Consider the following 21,827-nt stretch of genomic DNA (forward strand, 5'->3'; position numbering starts at 1 on the left):
ATGGAACGTCACCTTTTGACTTGTGATCAAAACAATTAAAATGAACAGTTGTTTTACAGTGTTACAGAAAGTGAAAATTGACTGTCTACAGTTTTCACTTGACTAACTTTTTAACAAATATATCATAGCTTTTACAAACATAAAAAAGAAAATAAATTTTACAGCGGACATAAGGCAAGCTTCCAGCTGAGACATCTTTGGCCTTACAAAATGGAACTCAGCCACTTAGCCAATATCCGATCATCCTGAAGATGAAATTTCACCATCTAATCCTTACATTCCATATTTATACAGCCTTAGGGTATGAGATGCAACAGTATGAAATGATTTGTTTTCTGATGTGAATACTTGCAGTAGTTAAGGCAAACCGAAGCCAAGCTTGTAATTGTAGGCCACCAGGGTAATTCTCACCCTACTGTTAATGTCATCTCAACATTAAACTATTTCCAGGGTACTTTCCTCATCAACATCATCAAAGACTTCCTAGGTGCACTTATATTCAAAGAAGTTCGGTCTCGTCTTGATCTCCGTCGGCGTCTTCAACATCATTGTCTTCATCTTCTTCAGGTGCATCAGGATCCACACCCTACAAATGATGCAAAATATTAAATTTAACTTTGCTCAACTTTTCAACTCTATCTAATATCACCCTCATCAACTAAATTATAATTTTGGACTAGACCATGCATCTATTCCAGATAACATAATCAAAAGACTGGGCAATGAGTTTAATCAGTTGAGACTTTAGAAATATTAATCAATCAAGTATCAGACATATTTAGAAAAGCATACATCTTAAATAATAAATAATAAGAACAAACCTTCATTTGCTTCTCTAAACGCTCTAAACCCCGTTTTGCTGCTTCATTCTGGGTGTTTAACCTGCCATTTATGCAAAATGTTAGGAGTGTGGTAAAAACATCAAGAACTAGCATGCAGCACATGGATATCCTCAGCAGTAAGGATAGAATCAGTTGTTAACTGCAACAAACTTACTACATGAAACAGTGGAGAGGAATGTTTAATATAATACCAAATTGTTACACTAAGGAAAATCATAGTTGAAGTATATTAACTTATAAACATAGCATGCGCTCTTTTAGTCACCCATCAATTGTTCCATTATTTTAGGATGTAGGGTCCAGATTCAAGAGTTAAGATAATTTAATCCGGCGGATGGCAAATCAAAATTTTCATTAATAACACCTTGAAAAATACTTTTGAAACACGAGATCAACCTTAATGCAGCCTGATAATGTGACAAAGCCTCCTGCAGCATGTTAGTGGCGGCAAAGACTTGTGCAAGTTTTACATGAAGAGAATCGTCAGCCCAATCTTTAAGATATCGTTCAAGCAGAGAAACAGCATCTCCATTTCGGCCCTCTATAACATGCAGCTCAGCCAAAGCTAGTGCAGCTCCAAGGTAACCAGGTTCTAGTCTTAATGCAGACTCATAAAACTTTTTTGCCTGTATGAAGAATGCATTATATTTCCCACATACGAAATCAAAGTACAGATAGTAGACTATAGATACTAACTTTAAAAAGTTGATCACTTACCTTTTCTCTGCCACTGGAATTACTGGCATGCACATCACCTACTAACTTTAAAGCCTTTGCTGACTGAGGCATTGCTTTCATTGCTTCTCTTGAAGCATATAAAGCCTCTTTGATTTTAGAAAGGGCCAAATATGTATGAACCAAACCTGAAAGATTCAGATTCATGTCAAAAGGCTACAAGTTTCTAAATTTTCTATCAACAGCACTTTAAAGTAGACATGGACAGCAGAGTACGTGAACGGCAGGAAACGCAGCAGTACATTTTTCTAAGCATAAATTAAACCTTGATATGAGCGAATATCTGGTCTCAATTCTTGAGCTGCTCTGAAAGCAGACACAGCTGCTTCTGCCCGTTTCATAGTCAGCAATAAATTCCCCTGAATAATCTCAGCATGTAAGGAAAGGTTTATGTCATCATTCTCTACAACAATATAAGCAAATAGACCCCCATGTAGCTTGGGCCATGCCCCATATCCAAAACCATATTATTACCTTCATTATATACCCTGGTATGTGTCTCTCATCAATCCGAATACTCTAGTTGCAAAATAATTAGTCAATTGTGAGCAATTTTATAATAGATAAAGTGCAGTCCAATCTGCATCAAATAAAAATACAGACCTGCTCAGCATATTGTAATGATTTTTTCTCATCTTTCCTTTCCCATAAAACAGATAGAGCTACAAAAACCTCTGGTCTTGCAGGATCAATATTCAATAAATCATGCACCAACTTATTCAGCTTTGGATAATCAGACTTAAGCTTTAGAAGCATTGCATACTCATCCATATATGTTATGATGTATGGATCAATTGACCGGGCCTGTAATCACCACATTAACAATATAATTATAAGCTCAATAAGTGCATGAAAGTAAGCAGTACAATTATAGATAAATGTATTAGCATAATGAGTTATAGATCTGTATTACCTTTTCAAAATTCATTATGGCCTCGTCATTCTTTCCAATGATAGCTTCAACCTTCATTCACAACATACATTAATTTAGAGATTAAGCCATCAATTCAAGGAAACTTCATGTAGAGTAGGGAAATGCTCCAGTCCTTTTAACAGAGGGATCACTTATTAAATAAATTCAGGCAGTCAACTCAGAAATTGCATCAATTGTCAGTCACATACTTGGCTCCTCTAAAGTTCTCACTTTAGAAGGAAAAATAAAAATTTCAATCATCAATGAAAAAATTAATAGATGATATTAAATACACGAGTATAACAAAACATACATTTGATAAAATCTGCTCTCTTAAATTTCATTAAGGGTTGAGCCATTTTATTTTTCTCACAAAAGGGAACTACTTGCTTTCGAGGAACTAAATCCATTGAAAAAATACTAGCTACAGAAAGCAAACCTTTCTTGAGAGTGCAAGGGAAAAAATTAGAAATAGGTGCAACATCAGCATGGTTGGAAGGTTATATGCAGTAGTTATAAATCACTGCAGCAAGCCTAACCTTTGCCATCTCAAGTAGTAAGTGTGTATTATTAGGGAATCGCTGTAAAAGATCAGCAAAGAGCTCCAATCCACCTGCCAAAATTTGAAACAGAGAAAAACTGGATATGTCAGTGTTAAACACACGTCAGAGACAACAAAGTACAAGCAAATGAAAAAAATATATCTTCTATCATAAAAAAATCCTGTCTGAGTTTGACCAAAAAAAAGAGGACAATAAGCTAATGCAGTGGGCTAGATAAATAATTTACAGAACAATCTATCATTTTGTACGTTTTGAGTGGCAGATTTTGGCCCCAGGGCTATGCCCATAAAACACATGACTTATGAAATTCTTCAGCTCCAAGCATCCAACACAAGCATGCAATCAATAATTAGATGATTCTGTATTAAATACAATATCTCACCCTTGTAATCATTTGAAGCCATGCAACATTGAGCTTCAACATATCGCTGCAAATAGAATGAAGAAAATTAATCAGTAATTGCAAGTTCCCACAGTTTGCCAGCCCGCATACAAAAACAATCCATGAGAACAGATGAAGCCAAATTTAAAAGAAATTCAACCGAAATCAAGAACAAATTAATTTTACAACTTTCTCATGCCTATATTTATAGTTATTTTCTTTAGCAAATAAAATCATGTGATATAGAATACACCCTTTTTCTGACAATTAGTATCTTACAGGTAAAAAGAAAAGTACATTGGCAGACCATTTATTATACAAAAAAGAAAAAGGTTGGACTTCATTAACTAACCCTCACGCCTCAATGGATATTATTCTGAACCAAGCAACTTTTAGGGAGATTAAATCAGAATTAACTATTGATCAACATCTTATAGAGGATCTAATACCATGTTAAGAGCCAACTTTCCCAGAAGAAGTTACGTAGGGCTCACAATAAGTTTCATCACTAAGAATAACTTTAGTAAGAAAGAAAAAATAGAAATTAAAAAGCATAATCCTTCCTCACAAATCATTCTCGTGCATAGAAAACCAAGAACATCATCTTGTAGCAAAAGAAACTAAGTATCTGGCAAGACAATTGATAAATATATGTAAAATACATTTGAAATGACTGGAACTTATATTGCAACTGATTATATATTCTAGATATACCACCAAATCGTCAAAATAATCTGTAAATACAAATCTTCGTTTATTCATTCTTAAGACTAGCAGTCCTCTTTTGTTGCTTCTCAAGGATTTGATGAAACATAGACATGGTGCAGGTTCAATGATGCATTTATAGAGGCGGCTTAACTAAAATGAAATACCTCTGAAGTGATAAATGGTAGCAAGTACATCACAGCTTGAAAACAAACAAGAATTTCAGTACAATGTATAACTTACTTGAAGCCAACGACTTGAGTCAGTATGATCAAATGGAGCCCTACCACTTCTATTTGGAGTCTGAAGGTAAATATTTTAACACAAATTAGATTCTTGGAGGATAAATTACAATTAAACTGTAAATTTGCAAATTGATCTACTTAACTTCTAGAAACTCCATGCATAGAATAATCACACTATAAAGAAAGGTTATCAGGCCACAAAAATGAGGTCAAAGCGTGTTCAAATAGCAGAAAAATAGATCACAGGACATGCACAAATTTAGGTTAACAGTTGTTTGTGCCACCTTCTTACTGCCTAATAATCTAGTTAATAAAAGGAAAGAAACCAAAACCCATTAAAGTGATTTTGTTAACCCAGAGGGCTGAGTCTTATAAATACCCAAACCTCCTTCCTCAACAATAGAAAAACACATCAGCCTACTTGTAAAGTTTCTTCTTATAGCTGAGGAACAATTGCCTAGAGAAAAGCAAGAAAAGACATAATTTAATGGATACCGGATTCCACTGCAAATCAAAGAATCATCTCATAGATGATCAATGGCCGAATCTCTATTATTTAGCTTCAGTAAAAAAAAAAAAAAATCTTTCAGCTTTTTATCAACAAACCTGAGGAAACAATGAAATGATGTCCTTTGCAGTAGATCCCAGTTCTGCTAAAGCTGTGATGGCCTCAAGTATATACGGGCAATGCCTGGCAAAAAGACATCAACAAAGAATTTCATCTTAAACTTGTCGCTGGGTGTTGACAAAACTCAAGTAGCAAATTAATAAGTAGAAATATAGATCATATGAAAGATGCAAATGCACAAAGCTTAAAAAGCAAGTAGCCACTTACATAACTCCATAACACACTCAATACTACCCAAAAAGAAAGCAAGCAGTCAAAATTAAAAAGAAATGGAAAACGGAGCTCCAATGCAAATGACATAAAAGCTTTAAGAAGATATAAAAGAACAGAGAAGGAGAAGTCAAACCACGAAGAAAAAAAACAGACACAAAAGAATAAATTGAGATTATTTATATGGCTGTACAGAATTTCTGAAAGCAAGCTTCTTGCCTTTTCACCCTATATCAAAATACAGTGCCTGACTACTTCAACAAGTTCATAAAAAATTTAATAACCATGTAGCTGAATGAACAACACAATTGTGTTTTCCAAGAGCAAACGCTTTCAGACATAATGATGCTAGTGGACATCAAGCCTGAAGGCCGAAGGTCAAAATGCAATATAGTTGCAACAAATCAATAAAAACAGATATATAGATCCATAAAAATCTTTCAAAGATAACCCTATCGGTGACATATAAAAGGTTTAATAAATGTATTACATATTTACAAACCTTATACATTCTTTGTAAATAGCAACAGCAGCTCGGCTATGCCTTGAAACTCGATATAGTTTTCCTAATAACAAATTCATTGCCAAATTTCTAGCTTTGTTGGGAATTCCTTCCATCTGTAATGAGAAAGTGACACAGATAACTCGTAAGGAATGAAAAATTGAAAACAAATCAAGATTGTAATACAAAATTTCATGACATTTGTTTCTCATTAAAAAAACTCCACATTCTTGACTGACAAAATATGCACAAAGCAGCATTTAAAGGCTTGTTGTTTCCATTGTTAATCCCTCCATAAATAGAGAATTGGCAATCTTTCAATTTACACCAACACGTTAAAAAGACATCACTCTAATGAGTCTGTTCTGTGGAAATAAGAGAATAGAACAAACAAACCTCAACTAGAGCTGCTTTATTCTCATTCAGAAAACAGTGAGATGATGCAATTTTGAATTTCACCTGTCAAAGAGATAAAAAGAAAAACACTATATAAAAACCTGGACTTGCAAAACCTTACAAGTTAACATCAAATCAACCCCAGCCATCATCGACCAAAGAAACGCTAACACCAATTTACCTCATTCTCATTGATTACTGATCCATTGCAAGAATTTGGAGACGAAGATCGGTTCAACGTCAATGAACCTCGAGAAGTCATGTTCTGTTTTGGAATCATCTTGTAGTATTGCAACGCTTGTTTATAGGAGTGCTGTCCATCAAGAAAAGAGAATAAAAAAAGAATGACGAGAGAGACATCACCTCTCCACCCAAAAAAACAACTTTTGAAGTACCCATTAAACAAAAGTTTTGAAATAACAGAATCACAGATAAGCAATTGTTTCCAACTTCATAAGCAGAACGGAGAAAAAGTTAGCACAGTCTCTTACAATGGCTCTACGATACTCCCTTTCACGAAAAAAACAATCACCAAGTAGCACCTGAACAAATTAATAAATAAATAATTAAAAAGCCAACCTACAAGCTTCAACGAGCTCCTAATAGATTTAAAATTACAAAACATGATTATTATTTTTCTTTAAATGAAAATTTGCAGAGACCAAGCTCTCAGTTTTGAGGTGTGGGACAGATTCAGCAATTGCAGCAGGAGAAGAAACAAGAAAACAACCCTGTTCAACACAGAAACTTCAGATTAGAGCTTAAACCCATAAATAAATAAAAACAACCATTTTTTATGCGGAATCAAAATTTCAAATACGAATTGGAAGTACAAGAACAAAAGAATAAAGATTACGAGCATCTGAGCGGAGTTGTAGAGGCCATGTTCCAGAAGAGTGGCGATTTGATCTTTCGGAACTTCCATTGTATGTGCTCTTCGACGAGCACTCGGTTCTTCTATTTGAAATCTTCACTCTCTCTCTCTCTCTTCTCAAAGGGTTTGAACTTGATGCAATGCAAACAGTAACAAACTAACAAGGTTCTGAATCTCTCTGTATATATATGAAAATATTTGAAATTTGATTTGATCTAACGCCCTAAAATTTTGAAGACTTTTTGGAATTTTTTAATTCAGGTAAATTTTTAAAATAACTATTCAATGATAAATAAATAAAAAAATGCTGTTAAAAGTTTTTAAAATTGGATAATCAATAATTATCTCTTTTTTAAAGGATGAGTCTTGATTGAGGATTGTTTTATCTAATAAAAAATTGTATAATCAACAATTTATAAAATTATGTGGTTAATACAAGAAGTCACTTGTTTTTTTTTTTAATTATGGCCAAAATATTTGCATAAATTAATTTTCAGTGACATTGAACTGCGACCTAAATGTAGTTTGTTACTCGAAAAACTCGTCATCAATTTCAGACTTGTTTACTCTTATTTAAGCTTTTTTATTTTTTTAATTTATAATTAGGGAGAGAAAAAAAAGACAAGGAAAAAATATTTTTAAATGTTGAATTTTGAGTTTCTAACTCAAGTGTGATGCAAAATAATTTTGGATTAGAGCGGAGTTATATGAACTTCACAATTTTCACTTAATATTAATATCTTCCTTAAAAGATGCAAACTAGGTTTAGTGTAAGTGTTGAACTATATTTATTAACAGCAACGGCTATCTATTATTTATAGTTTCTTATTAATTTTCTTTCATTATTTGCTCTTGTATTACATAGTAAAATAAAAATACATATTTTATCAGTTACACAATAAAGTACACTATTTAATAGATCCCAAAAAACCCACGGAAATATTATAGATTAAAAAATATTCATGTTATAAATGTATAATTGTTATTTTGAAAATAAATACGAGGTTGAAAGGTCTATAAGTGATTTCAAACATGTCATGGTAAATCTAACATATATAATTTATTATAACAATGTTGAGGTTTCATGACGCCACAAGAATACGTTGAAAATAAACACTTAAAAGATTTTGTGATCATTAAATGATAATAGTAAATTTTCCCCTTATTATTGAATAGAAGTTGAAATAGTAGCTAGATGGAATGTCATACCTATTTAATGTGTTTATAACAGGTAAAATATCAATAATATCGGTGTAATTTTTTTAAAGTTTTAAATATATTTTTAGCTGTTATTATATATTTAGCTTTTGTTCATGGTTCTTTTTTATTTAATTGGTCTTTGAGAACTTCTTTTAAAATATTCTATTAAAATTAGAATAACACTGTGTATAAACTAAAAATAAATTTTAATATTTTCTGAATATAAATTTAAATTAGGTATTACAGCACAATGATAAATATTAAGTTAATTATGTTATTAATTTTTATATTATTATGCGATTTTAATTTTAGAATGTGTTGCAATATTTGATTTTAAATGTTTTATCCTTATGAGATACATAAAATCAATTTAATGACCAATTAAGTTAATTTTTTTTACGTGACAAAATAGAGTGTCACATCTCCATTTAACCCTTATTCTTTTTCTTCATCCTTAACATCAATATTATTCTTATTATCATTCACCTTCTTCACTTTTTTTTTCTTAATTCCTCATCCTTAATACCACCAACATCATTCTCACTTTATTTCTTAACTCTTAATCCTTAATACCACCAGCATCATTCTCATTTTTCCACGTTGTAACGAGGTGGTAATGTGATATTCTGTTTTCCATATAAGAAAAACATTAATATGATTAATTATTAATGATTGATTTCATGATTTTTGTAAAATTGAGAGTCTCATAAGCTTTAAAATAATAACTAAAATCAGTTTAATAGTTTAGGGACAACAAAATATAATTAATTCATAAATATTATATTATATTGTCTTTGCACAATGATTTCAATGATTTCAAGTTATTCTATAATTTTTTCATCTGCAATACGAAGAAAATTTTCATCTACAAAGTATACATTTCCAAACTTTTCAAAAACATAGTTAAATAATGGTTCTAAGAAAGATGTACTATGAAATGACGCAACTAAGTCCATAATCTGAGTTCTTTTTGTTGTTTTTTCTTGAAGCCCAAAATTGATTTATAAAGTAACCATTTTTTTTTACAATTTCAAAAGGTTTAAGACAAGTCATAAATGTTATCAAAATTTTAATTTTTGTTGCAACCTTTATACATCAACTTTTCGAAAAAAATTATAATATGATGAGTAATTGAATTAATTACCTTTATACAATCTGCAAATCAAACACATTTTATTTGGCAAACATCAAAATTACCATTGTTTTCTCGTTGTTAAACACAATATTTTTGACTAATATTAACCGAATGTTCACACTACACTACAAAATATATTTATTTGTGTATCTTTTAAGTAACTTATATAACTAAATAACGATACAAGATTAAAATAAATTCCATGAGACTAAAATAAACTTCTAAATACTGTTTAACGTAAATGTGACATATATTCAATTTGTGTCCAACACGAAACTTGTTGGAAAAAATTAAGAAAATTGTTGGTAATTTACAAAATAATTAAGAAAAGTAGACATATTGAGTTTTGTAACACGTGTGGCCTTATCCAATTGATATTTTTGAGTTTTACATTACTTGAGTTGAGACGATGATGAGTTTCGTAAGATTTATGCGAAAATGGCTTCTTCTGTTTCTGCGTGCTTCACTCCCCAATCCTTCGCTCGTCGCAATGCCAGTCGCAGCAAAGTTCGAAACCCTAAATTTCAGAAACCAGTGGTCCCCGGCGGCGAAGCCACCACCTACACTCGTCTTCCACTCAAGCACGACTATTCCTCTTCTTCCCCTCTCTCGCCTCCCGAAATCAAGCTCTCCGAAGCGACCCCGCCCATCGACCACCTCCTCCGCAATCGCAAACGGCAAACTCAGCGGGAACATGGCGACGTTTTCGAAGGCAATGCCGATTCCGAACCTGAAAGCGACGGCGAGGTTGAAGCCTTCGAGTATTCGGGAGACGAGAATGTGGAGGAAGTGTATCCGAGCGAAAAGGAGAAGGGGGTGCCGGCGGTGATGCGATGCTTCGACCGGGCTAAGATATATGTGAAGGCGGGGGACGGTGGGAATGGTGTGGTGGCGTTCCGGCGGGAGAAGTACGTGCCGTTGGGGGGACCTTCGGGGGGTGATGGCGGGAGGGGCGGCGACGTGTACGTGGAGGTGGACGGGGCCATGAACTCGCTGCTGCCGTTTCGGAACAGCGTGCATTTCCGGGCAGGGAGAGGGTCCCACGGGCAGGGGAGCTTGCAGAGTGGAGCAAAGGGCGAGGACGTGGTGGTGAAGGTGCCACCTGGAACCTTGATTCGGATGAGTGGAGAAGATGATGTGTTGTTGGAGATGGTGTATCCGGGGCAGAAAGGTTTGGTATTGCCTGGTGGTAGAGGAGGTAGAGGAAATGCTTCTTTCAAGTCCGGGAATAATAAGGTCCCCAAGATTGCGGAGTACGGCGAAGAGGGTCATGAAATGTGAGTTCTTTTACCCTGCATGTCTAGAACCCTTTAGTTTTCTGAAACAGACAGCATTTTTGTTATTAAAAATAAAACAGGAACCATTGTTGCAAACCATAGGGTTATCAACATGTGAAGGGTGCAATTTGTTTTGTTGACATGAAAGCTACCATTTGTGTCTTGCATTTAGAAAGAGAGAACAAGTTTGCTGGAACCGTATGAGAGTTATGTTAGAATGATGATTTCTTTTGATCAGGTGGTTGGAGTTAGAACTGAAGCTCGTTGCGGATGTTGGTATAGTTGGTGCTCCTAATGCGGGAAAAAGTACACTTTTGAGTGTTGTTAGTGCTGCAAAGCCGGAGGTGGCTAATTATCCCTTTACTACACTGCTTCCAAATCTCGGTGTTGTTTCCTTTGACTATGATTCAACCATGGTAGTTGCAGACCTTCCAGGTCTTCTTGAAGGGGCACACCGAGGTTTTGGTTTAGGCCACGAGTTTTTACGCCACACTGAGAGGTGTTCTGCCCTGGTAGGCACTTTTCAGTAGAGATGCTTTTTTATGATTTATATAGGTAGACATAGCTACATTTCAAAATCTTTTTTTCTGGTAGGTTAAATTTTAGAGTTACCACACAGCTTCCAGGGGTTCAGAAAACTTGAACAGGAGTAGATTACAAGTATTTTATGTGCTTTAATTTTTTTTTTCTTTCTAACAATTAATCTGCGACATCATTGGTTTTTTTTTCTGCTTCTTAAGTTTCTCACCCTGAAAACTTACTTCTGTTTAGTTTAAGACAATATATAATTGGTTTCAGGTACATGTTGTTGATGGTTCGTCACTGCAGCCAGACCTTGAGTTTGATGCAGTTCGTCTAGAACTAAAACTATTCAATCCTGAACTTGCTGAGAAGCCTTTTGTAGTTGCTTTTAACAAAATGGATCTTCCAGAAGCATATGAAAACTGGGAATCCTTCAAAGAAAATTTGCAGTCTCGTGGGATCACACCTTTTTGTATGAGTGCTGTTACAAGGGAAGGTACTCATGAAGTTATCTCTGCTGCGTATGAGCTTTTGCGTAAAAGTAAAGAAGAAAATGAGGAATACGAAGGTTATAATTACTTTTAAACTTATCTTATATACTATTGTCACATCACCTGAACACTCTTTTTTCTCTAATAAGCTCTTTGTATTTGGACAAATTTTACCTGTTTCAGATGGAAAAGATATGGTAAACTTGAATCATGTAGCTGATGCAGTACAGAGGCAGCGGAATGCATCCATCAGTGATTTTGAGATTTTTCATGAAAGTGATTCAAATATTTGGCATGTAGTTGGATCTGGACTACAAAGATTTATTCAGATGACAAATTGGAGGTAGGTTAAACAGTAAAAGGTGATAGGGACAGGAGTACATTCCTCAATATTTTTTTTTATCACCAATTTGTTTTTATTCTTTTATCTTAAATAAACACACACTCACACACATATATGTCGCGGTGTACCTTCTAATCACATTGAATGTGTTGAAATTATTACCCTGGATTCATTCTGTATTTGTTTACAAAACCATTTACCATCACTGATACGAAGCTTCTTGCACAAATTTTCACGTTTTATGTGAAGATGTCAGAACAAAAACATACTCTTGCAATAATCATAGTGTGAAAAAATAAGATTTGAAATGCCATCCTTCTCTTGACTGGTTCTTGATGTGTTAGAAAAAAATGTGTATTAGGACAAGCCTTATGCTTGAAATTGTAACACCTGTTTGTGTCTAGTTTCATTGAGATATGTGGATCTCTTGACAGGTACATTGACTCGGAGAGAAGATTCCAACATGTTCTTGAGGCTTGTGGTGTGTACAAGTCTCTCATGAAACTTGGTGTAAAGGAAGGGGACACAGTAGTTGTTGGAGAGGTGTGTCTTTTGTTTCTCCTTGGCGTTTCTATTCACTACAATCCTTGATAACACAATGAACAGTGATTGATGTTAACATATGGTTTAATAAATGAAATTTAGTTGCCCTTAAATGTGGAACATTATTGATCCCTGCTTCGAATGACAAAAAATAACCTAGAAACATGTGGCAGCTGGAAAAAAAATTCAAGAGATCTATATGGAGTTCTGCACGAAACTTTTCTACAATCTTTTGTGCCATTGCCATGATATGAATACCCAATGACCTTTTATTCTGCTACTTACCAGATGAAGATGATATGGCATGACTCCTCTGGAAATTCTGGTGCGGCTAGGATGAAGAAAATGTCCTCAGATTCATTTAATAAATGGGCTGAGTGGAAGTAATGACACTCAATTTTGGTGATTCTATGTTCATGTGTATTGCAATTATGCCATAGGTAAGGGGAATAATGTTCTTGTAATGATTTTATACTTTCATCCATGCTATCCGTAGAATCTTGGCAACCATCTAATTTGAACCCATGTATATATATTTTTTTTCCTGGATTGTGCGTATACAAACGAAGAGGTGACAAGCTTCAGTTCTTTAACCTTTACTCGATAAGGATATCATCACATTCTCATTTTAATTTATTTGTGTGTATTTTGGATATAATCTTCAACATTACTGTTGTAGTAGTTTATTTGACAATATTTTCAGACTATGGTATTATACTTTTTTGTGATTTTGTGAAATCATCAGTTGGGGCTTTATCCATCGTGAAATTAATTTTACTGGTCGTTAATGATCAGCTGTTCTTGTAGGTAGCAAATTCAATCACAATGAGGTGACATTGAAGAGGATAGAAGTCATGAAAAGCTATATCAAAAGCATAAAGGTAATGCAAACTATTACATGCTTGCCCAGTGATGATATGATGCTGAGTGCATTTACGATTCAATCTTTGACTTGAGGGAAGTCTTCATCAACAGCTCCCGAGTCATGTATGAGGTAAGACAGCTGTGGAGCTCATTAAACATTGTTTGTTTTGTTAAATTGGTATAGAACAGATAAATAACAAGCTGTAGAGAACGTGATTGCTTATGTAATTTTTATGATGATGTATTATAAATTATTCTGTACAGAATCTAAAATGCCTAACATGATTATATCCTCATTCTTGACAGACTGCTTTCACGTGGTTTGGATATTTCGATGAAATTAAAGTGAACAGTCGAATGTCAAGTTTCACTTGAAGTCACCATATAAGCTACTGGATTGAGATTGTTATAATTCATCTCTGACTTGTTTGTATCTTGGTTTACTGGCTTGTTAACTAAAATATGGTTGATAGACGATCCTGTCTCTTTAAAGAATAAAACTGTTAATGGATGTTGGGGAAAAATCTCTATTTTGGGGCATGACAGGCTCTTCTTCCTTTCTTTACTGCATCAGAGTGCTAGCCAATTTTCTTCCCCTAATTAACAATGTCTCCATGTGGCATCACAAGCTAATAGCCTAATATGGCTAAGACATGTTCGCATGGTTGGTGTAATAACTTGTAAGTGTTTTTTTTAGTCGATGTTACTTTTTGCAAACACGTACATTGGTATCTTAACATTTCTGGTGTGTGATAGTAGTGTTTTTATTTTAATTTTGCTGTCTCAGGTTTGTTTCGTATGTTTTATTTTCCTGACTGCTGTGGCTTGTAAACCCAAACACCTACTGTTTCGGCGGAACTACATCTGTGTTACCTGAACTTCCAAACAGAGATGTTTAAAGATTTATTTCATTCTATTAGGGTATATTTGGATAATGTTTTTTATAAATATTTGGGAGAAAGAAAAGGAAAAAATTAAATAAAATTTTATAAAAATTACAATAACTATAGCATAAATTAAAAAATAAATTTATATAAGTTATTTAATTGGGCTTTTGAAAATCAGTTTATGTATACATTAATTTCTTTATGAATGAAGTTATTTAAACATATTCTTGGTAAGACTTACGACTGAATGACATTCTATTAAAAAATACTTAAAAATAATCTCATTCAAGAATGGTTTTTAATTTTTCTTTCTGACGAGAACAAGGTCCAGATTATATAAATAATGCAATTATCGTATAAGATATTTCAATTATAATTTGGTTTGAAATTTTTAAATCTAAATTAGAGAAAGAAATAAGGATGAGAGCAAATTAATAGAATTAGACCGTGAATAAAAAGAATGATAGTTTCACATTTTTGGCAGGAATAGTTGTTAAATAAATTTATTTCAAATTTAAGAATAAATTTTATTTATTCATTAATTTGTTACGAAAGTGAAGAAAACAAATACTAAGTTCCAGGCAACATTTATTTGTAATAAAACGTAAGACATCTTGTTAAAACTCTTCTTTTATGTCCTTCAATTCTTCATTTTTCCACTATGCATTTGATAGAGCGACAATACGATGGAAATGAAGAAAACGAACAAGAGAAATGAATTTGATTGGACTAAGAAAAAAAAAATGAAAAATAAAGATAAAACGAACAAGAGAAATGAACTTGATTGGAGTAAGAAGAAAAAATGAAAAATAAAGATAAATAAAAAAAAGTTTATGAGTGATCGGAAGAGTGAGATAGATAAAATGAATATATTTTAATTGATAAAATTATAGGATTATAACTTTGTTCTTATAGTTAAAAATAATTTAAAATAAAATGTAAGTGGTTATGAGGTATAAAATGATATTTCAATTGATGTAATTTTTTTTATATTAAAATACGATTGACTGAAAGTAATTTAAAATACAATAAAATCATTATTATTACTGTTATAATTATTTTCTAATACTTTTATTAATATTTAATTTGGTACATTATTATTATTTTGTAATTATTTTTGTTTTTATTATATATATATATATATATATATATATATAATTTGAATGAATACATTTGTAATAATATAATCAATTCAAAATATTGTTAAACAATGCAAATTGATATTAACAATCGATTCTAATTGGGATCATAGCGGTTCTACTTCAAAATAAAACAGATAACCGATTTTGAAGTAGAATAGATGTTGTACTCCGTTTTAAAGTAGTCAATTATGGTTCTAACTAGAATTAATTATCATGCAAGAAGAATAATTTAGATATTATACTTTTTCTAACATGATTTTCTCCATATTTCTCTACAAATTTGGGAGGTTAAACTTTTTTTACAAGTCACCTCTCACTTTCTCACACATAAATGTTCACAAATGTCAAAACTAGCATTAAATAATTTACATTATCTTCTTTCAATAAACTAAACCATCTTTAATTAAAATTAAACGTGGAGTAATTGACTTTACTATAACTTGTTTTAACAAAGTTATGGTAAAATTATTGAAAAACAAAACCGACAAAAAATAAAACATGAGCCAAAAACATTTGAGTATTTCCAATTAGTCAACATTCTCTCGTCTTCTTCAATTCTGTTTAACCAGCTTAGTTAGCATCACCAAAGATATACATATTTAATATGATGTCATTTCAAGGTATTTTGTGGTGGTCACGGAAGGAACAACAGACCAGAACACATAATTAACTAAATAAAAGCAAGAGCTTAAAAAGCAAAAAAGAGCAGATTGTGTCCTGAAATTTGGTTGCAAAGTGGGAAAGACGCAACACAAGTGTGTGTATGAATAGAAGCTCAAGCTGAAGCTGCTAAAGCTAACATGACACAAGTTTGAACCAAAAGTTGCTTACTACAACATTTCTCACTTCAACTTCATTTCTCTATTTTTCGTCAAAGTCCAACCAAACATACTTATCTTTATCCCTAAATGCCGGATCACCTTTAACAACAACAAAAGTATGAGTAATTTGTTTTGGAGAATGTGCAAAATTCTCTTCTAACAGTAAAGTTCTTATTATTTTGTACATAAATCTATTTCTTTGCTTATAATATTAGCACTCTATAAAAACAAGAGACAACAAGAACCCAAGTGAAGTAACACACTAAATTATCTTAAACAAGGAAAATATTGTTATACCAAAACCACTTAAAACACAATAGACAAATGAAAAGTGATGAGAAAAATAGAGTACTTTTGTGCTTACTTTTACTATTGTGAAAAAAAAAATCTAATTTAGGGATATGTAGAGTGCCTTATAAAAAAAGGCATCATTTTGCCAACCCAACCAAAACACATCTTTTGAGATGTCCCTGACTAACCTTTCTTCTTACCAAATGGTAAGTTCCAAGACTATTAATCCAATCATTATATTATATATACTGAGAAAAGAAAACTGATAGGTCATCTTGGACAAAAGCGGTGCATTAAAATAGTGTTTAAGTTTGAAGTCTTATAAGCTTGACACAAATGAAATTGTATCAAATTGTATATACTACTTCAATTAAAAATCATTAAAAATCATGTCAGTTTAGTACTGCTTTTAAAAATGAAATCATATTAAACTATCAAAATTATAAGATTTTAACAATTTTGAAGTCAAAATTACATCATTTTTTGTGTTTTACCCTCATCTTGACTATTAATCTATGATAATCATGGTTTGTATGTTTAAAATTAGTGCCTCTAATAGAAACATGCTCTTACCAAATGAACACCTAATATGTGTTGTGTCTGTGTATAATATAGTACATATTCTGTCATAATGTGACTCATGATTAAACTCGTTTTTCTCTTCCTATGCATTGAACTATAAAACAACTAAAGGTATGCAGTGAATAGTGTATGGCTAAAAGAAACTTGATGCTGTTTCTTAATTTTTGAGTTTATGCATGTCAATATTTTTGGTTTGTCTTGGTACAGGAAGAGCATTGATACCAACAACATCTTAGCTTGAACACAGGGGACCCAAATGAAGCTAAGATATGGGTATCTTTCGGCTGCTTGAAATGTTTAGTGGAAGAGTCAAGGGTTCTTAGAGTCAAAACCCAAATGATTTCTTAATCAAAGAACTGTAATTGAGCCGTTTGTGATCTGTTTCATTTTGGTCTGCTGTTTGAATACTTTTCACTTGCACTGTTTACAAAAAATGAGTGGGATCATTGCGAGTTTAATCGAGCCAACATGGTTACTGATGAGAAAGCATTGTGTGGCACTGGGGAAAATGTTAAAAACAGCAAAACGGCTTGACCCTTTTGATATGATTAGTGGCATGCTATTTCCAATGCCACATACAATGATTTTGCAGGCTTAATTAATTAAAGAGAGTAAAATTATACTACAACAAGAGCTGTGAATCAATAAAATGGTGGCCCACTATAGCTTTTGTCTTGTGGGGCGGTTTAGTCAACTTCAATTTGCATGCTTCGTTTAAGCTTTTCGTTGCCCTTTTTGACTACCCCTTTTTCTATTGGCTTTTCGAGATCACTACTCATGTCTCTCGTTATCAGACTTTATTGAAAATTGATCTAATTTGCACAGTACAAGTGTATGCATTGTTTTATCAGTATCTATTTTGTAACATTTCACTGGTCCTTAAGGATTATCTTGAAACAAAGCCAAGGCAATTTCATAGTATATAATTGTGTTGAAAATCTCGTATCGATTAGAGATAAGGTTAATTTATAATATATATATATATATATATATATATATATATATATATATATATATGGGTATAAACCTCATCCTACAAACTGATTTTACAGGTTGAATTAGATTTAAAGTTCACTTTTTAACATGGTATCAGAATTATGGGTTAAAGTTTAATATTGTTCCACTTCTTAACAAAATAGATGTAAATTTCACTTTACAAACTGGTTTTAGAGTCATATTAGTGAAATTTATTGTTTGTTTGACGTATCTTGTATACATCCAGTGCAGGTGCATTATGCTGCTGGCAAATTGTGCATAACCAAAGTTTAACTGTGGTTAGTGTTTTGTCACAATTTCACAGATATTTTTTAGAACCTTAGACGTAACTATAAAAACATTTGGAACTGTAAAACACTGTTAAACTAGTCCCTGAACTGATAAAGTTCACATAAGTCCACGAAAGTGCAACTTATTAATCACATTACTTACTGCGTAGTAATAGTGATATATATTTTGGGAAATCAGAAGGGCAGTAACTGGTGAAAATTAGGGACATGGATGAAACAACTTCAAAGTTCATATATTCTTATTTGAATTTTTCTTATTTTGAATGACTAATATGACCTTACTATATACTTTCACAAATCAAATGGTGGGGTTTACTCGAAAACTGTAAATGAACATTCTAGAATGCAATATCTGATTTGTGCTTGAAAGATCCAAGACACAAACATAGGAATAAAGTTAATCGAAAGGGAACTCTGCTACAAAATGCATATGTTTTTGGCATGAAAGAAGTATTTACAAGAAAATCTGATATTTTATATTGAGTGGTTTAGGTAATTTGACACTCGTTCCTTTGCCAACTTAACTTCATTATTGAGGCATGTGAACTACTAACATCGGTTCTGCCTAACATATAAACCATTCATGACACATCAGTATTGAAAATTCTACCCTTGAAAGATGAAATAACAAACAAAATTAAGAATTTAACATGTGGGCCTTTCATAAGACAACCTTTTCTAGAGTGGCGTTGGTTCAATGACAATACAGGGAAGACACAACAAACTATCAAATTATTGAATAATGTTCATCCTGGTCAGATAATTTTAACTGCTCCCTTTGAAAACTATGAAGCAAACAAGAGTTCACTGTGTAATTGGTTGATTATTATGCATAACAAGGTTTCACATGTGTGTATTACATGCAACTTGTGAACAGCTTGCTAAGATATAGTGACTCCAAATTCAAAGATTGGAGACTCTCAAGGAGTATGCAGACAAATAATGCAGTTGCTTTCATTTTCTGTTCTGCCCCGGAATATATCAGTCATCCAGTAAAGTTCTCTATAAATCCCACTAGCTGAAACATATAGTTTGTGATCTTATGATAGATTTTTTTGTAGTTCATATATATATATATATATATCAAATATCATAAGTTATAATAGGGTCAAGCCTTTTTCTTCTGAGGCGTATGTGTATTAGTTTTTCAATATTGTCTCTGCTGGAAAAAGAACAAAATAGGAGTAAATCATCAATTTCATTCTTAAAGTATTACATTTCTCTTTAATGATCCTAAAGTAAAAGGCACTACTTAATTAGTTATCAAAGTAACAAAAATCATGTTAAATAATCTTCTAACTAATAGAAATCCTCCACATGGGTCCTTTAACTGTATTGAAATACTTCAACTTAGGAACTTAAAATGATGAATATTCCATACTTCAGAGATAGTTTCAATAACTTTAAAGACTATGCTTAGGAGAGAATAACACCTTTTATGAGAGAAATGGTGGTTTATTCAACACAATAGATTTCAGCTGGAAGAATTTCATGATTAGCCTGGCCTTTACACATGAACTGATACAAATAAGGATTCAATTTTGCCAATGCTAATCAAATGCCAATACCTTGCATGGACCAGATGCAATAATTGGCTCACTAAACTTTACATTGTTCACCAAGTTGGAAAGCTAAGGTAGATCTATTTTTTAACTTACCACGGTAAATCGGTTCCTATGCTTATTACTAAGATACGGCAAAACCCATTTTAAATATCATTGGAACAATGAAGAAAATGATTGTTGCAGATTGTAGAGAGTATTTGGCAAAAAAAGGGAATCTTTATTTTCACCATTCAGTTTAACCAAGAAGTACACTACTAGATGATGGAATGCAGAGCCAGAGATTTAAAAGAAACTGGCATCAGTCCCGTGCAAAACCACAGGAAAAGAGAAAACCAACATAAACAAAAATGTCATTGGTAGAAAAGGAAAAAAGTTGATTAAAAAATGACATGTGACAGAAAATTGGACAGATTTATGATATACTGAGATAATAACAAGATTTTATAGGTAGGTGAAAAGGGGAAAACGGTTTGCATAAAAATGACATATGCAAAATCTCCTTTTCCTTCTCTCATGATGAAGTCACTGTCTTTAAAAGGCTTGGCATTACTTCACCCTTTTCATTCACATTCTCTTGTTTGCTCCCTTGAGGTGACACTATTTAAATTCTCTCCCCCTCCTCAACAAACACATATATTTCTTGCCATTTTCCAAGCCATGTCGACCTCTAGAACCTCAGACGTTTCCCTCAAAGGATATCAGTCTAAACCAACCCAAATGAATTTGTCTCTTCTTCAACGTAACGCATCAACTTCTGGTGAGAGAAGAGGGCGAGGAAAGCAAGCAGAACCTGGAAGGTTTCTTGGGGTGAGAAGACGCCCTTGGGGTAGATATGCTGCTGAAATCAGAAACCCTTTAACTAAAGAAAGACATTGGCTTGGAACATTTGACACTGCCGAAGAAGCAGCTCTTGCTTATGACAGAGCTGCTCTGTCCATGAAAGGATGCCAAGCAAGAACCAACTTCGTATACTCTAAAGATACCAACATTTTCCACAATGCTCTCACTCCTTTCAATTCTCAACCTCTCTTGCCACCTTCACATAACACTCACAACAACATGCAACTAACCAATCAAACTACCCTATCTCACCTTCCTACTTTCACTTCCCACGTTGAAAACCCTTCTTCTGACTTATATGCTGACAGTGAAACTGCTTTTGGGTCACCTCAGGATGATAATTTCTTCTTCTCCACTCAGTCTAACTCTGGCTACCTTGAATGCATAGTTCCCGGTAACTGTTTCAAGAAGAGCAATGCCAGTGCTTCAGGTCGTGACCTAGAGGTTGGCCACGTTAACTCAAACTCCATGCAGATTCAGCCACATTTTGACACCACTCAAGAAGCCTTCAACATGCAAGCAACAGTCGCCCCTGACTATGCAGATTTTTCTTGCCCAACTGATCTTGGTAAAGGATTATGGGATAATCATCAATCATGGGATTGCAGTTCCAATGAACTGGCAGCTATGTTTAAAAATCCATCAAGGGTTGTTGAGGAAGGGTGCATGGATGCGTTGCATCCATTCACTGATAGCTCAAACTATGAGCTAATAACTCAGGTTGTTTCTTCAACTACATATTCTCCATCAGTTCCTCCCTTTGGGAATGTTGGCTCAGCATACTCTCCCTTCTGAGCTCTATCAGCTGAGTTATGGAACCTTTTATCACAGGGTGTCTTATAAGAAATTATTATACAGTGTTAGAACATCATGGTATTGGTCGATTTCTACATGTTACATAACAAAATTCTATTGACTCTTCTTCCTAAACTAAAATATTCGATTCTGTTCTGTGTTCTGCAAGAAGATTGACCAGTACATGGTCACGTGCTACTTGCATGCAGTCGGTACGTCTATAAGGTAATTTTGGTTTTGAATTAGTT

The 21,827-nt window shown here is 33.2% G+C and overlaps 3 protein-coding genes across 4 annotated transcripts; 2 read left to right on the top strand and 1 right to left on the bottom strand.

Moving 5' to 3' along the window:
* LOC108341080 (anaphase-promoting complex subunit 7) lies at positions 1-7,149 on the bottom strand. Its single transcript, XM_017578698.2, has 18 exons — positions 6,978-7,149; positions 6,784-6,852; positions 6,613-6,663; positions 6,303-6,434; positions 6,122-6,184; positions 5,726-5,841; positions 4,992-5,076; positions 4,384-4,443; positions 3,436-3,481; positions 3,030-3,103; positions 2,491-2,541; positions 2,181-2,381; positions 2,052-2,096; positions 1,843-1,936; positions 1,560-1,705; positions 1,239-1,468; positions 822-882; positions 1-586 (listed from the first exon to the last, which is right to left on the bottom strand). The coding sequence occupies exons 1-18, from the start codon at positions 7,044-7,046 to the stop codon at positions 500-502; spliced, it is 1,680 nt and encodes a 559-aa protein (XP_017434187.1). The 5' UTR covers positions 7,047-7,149; the 3' UTR covers positions 1-499.
* Positions 7,150-9,717: 2,568 nt separating this feature from the next.
* Positions 9,718-14,143, top strand: LOC108341121 (GTP-binding protein OBGC, chloroplastic). Of its 2 annotated transcripts, none has more exons than XM_017578765.2 (8): positions 9,718-10,607; positions 10,846-11,119; positions 11,406-11,697; positions 11,804-11,963; positions 12,398-12,506; positions 12,795-12,946; positions 13,302-13,500; positions 13,677-14,143. In XM_017578765.2, exons 1-6 carry the CDS (start codon positions 9,769-9,771, stop codon positions 12,891-12,893), a joined length of 1,773 nt encoding a protein of 590 aa, XP_017434254.1. In that variant the 5' UTR covers positions 9,718-9,768; the 3' UTR covers positions 12,894-12,946; positions 13,302-13,500; positions 13,677-14,143. The 2 variants fall into 2 exon arrangements, with proteins under 2 accessions (XP_017434254.1, XP_017434253.1); XM_017578764.2 differs by having other exon boundaries at positions 13,314-13,500.
* Positions 14,144-20,586: 6,443 nt separating this feature from the next.
* Positions 20,587-21,579, top strand: LOC108341653 (ethylene-responsive transcription factor LEP). Its single transcript, XM_017579309.2, has one exon. It carries the CDS (start codon positions 20,602-20,604, stop codon positions 21,577-21,579), a length of 978 nt encoding a protein of 325 aa, XP_017434798.1. The 5' UTR covers positions 20,587-20,601.
* Positions 21,580-21,827: the final 248 nt, after the last annotated feature.

Source organism: Vigna angularis, chromosome 6 (genome assembly GCF_016808095.1).
Source record: "Vigna angularis cultivar LongXiaoDou No.4 chromosome 6, ASM1680809v1, whole genome shotgun sequence".
In the NCBI taxonomy this organism is placed as follows: Eukaryota; Viridiplantae; Streptophyta; class Magnoliopsida; order Fabales; family Fabaceae; genus Vigna; species Vigna angularis.

Bases quoted from the DNA above. Each gene is read 5' to 3' on its own strand.
- LOC108341080 (XM_017578698.2), bottom strand. From the start codon at position 7,046: ATGGAAGTTCCGAAAGATCAAATCGCCACTCTTCTGGAACATGGCCTC. The intron at 6,664-6,783 runs GTCTCTGCAAAT...TAATTTGTTCAG, and splicing joins ACCTCAAAACTGAGAGCTTG to GTGCTACTTGGTGATTGTTT. The intron at 3,104-3,435 runs GTGAGATATTGT...AAATTTTGGCAG, and splicing joins GGCTTCAAATGATTACAAGG to GTGGATTGGAGCTCTTTGCT.
- LOC108341121 (XM_017578765.2), top strand. From the start codon at position 9,769: ATGGCTTCTTCTGTTTCTGCGTGCTTCACTCCCCAATCCTTCGCTCGT. The intron at 11,120-11,405 runs GTAGGCACTTTT...AATTGGTTTCAG, and splicing joins CTGAGAGGTGTTCTGCCCTG to GTACATGTTGTTGATGGTTC. The intron at 12,507-12,794 runs GTGTGTCTTTTG...GCTACTTACCAG, and splicing joins ACACAGTAGTTGTTGGAGAG to ATGAAGATGATATGGCATGA.
- LOC108341653 (XM_017579309.2), top strand. From the start codon at position 20,602: ATGTCGACCTCTAGAACCTCAGACGTTTCCCTCAAAGGATATCAGTCT.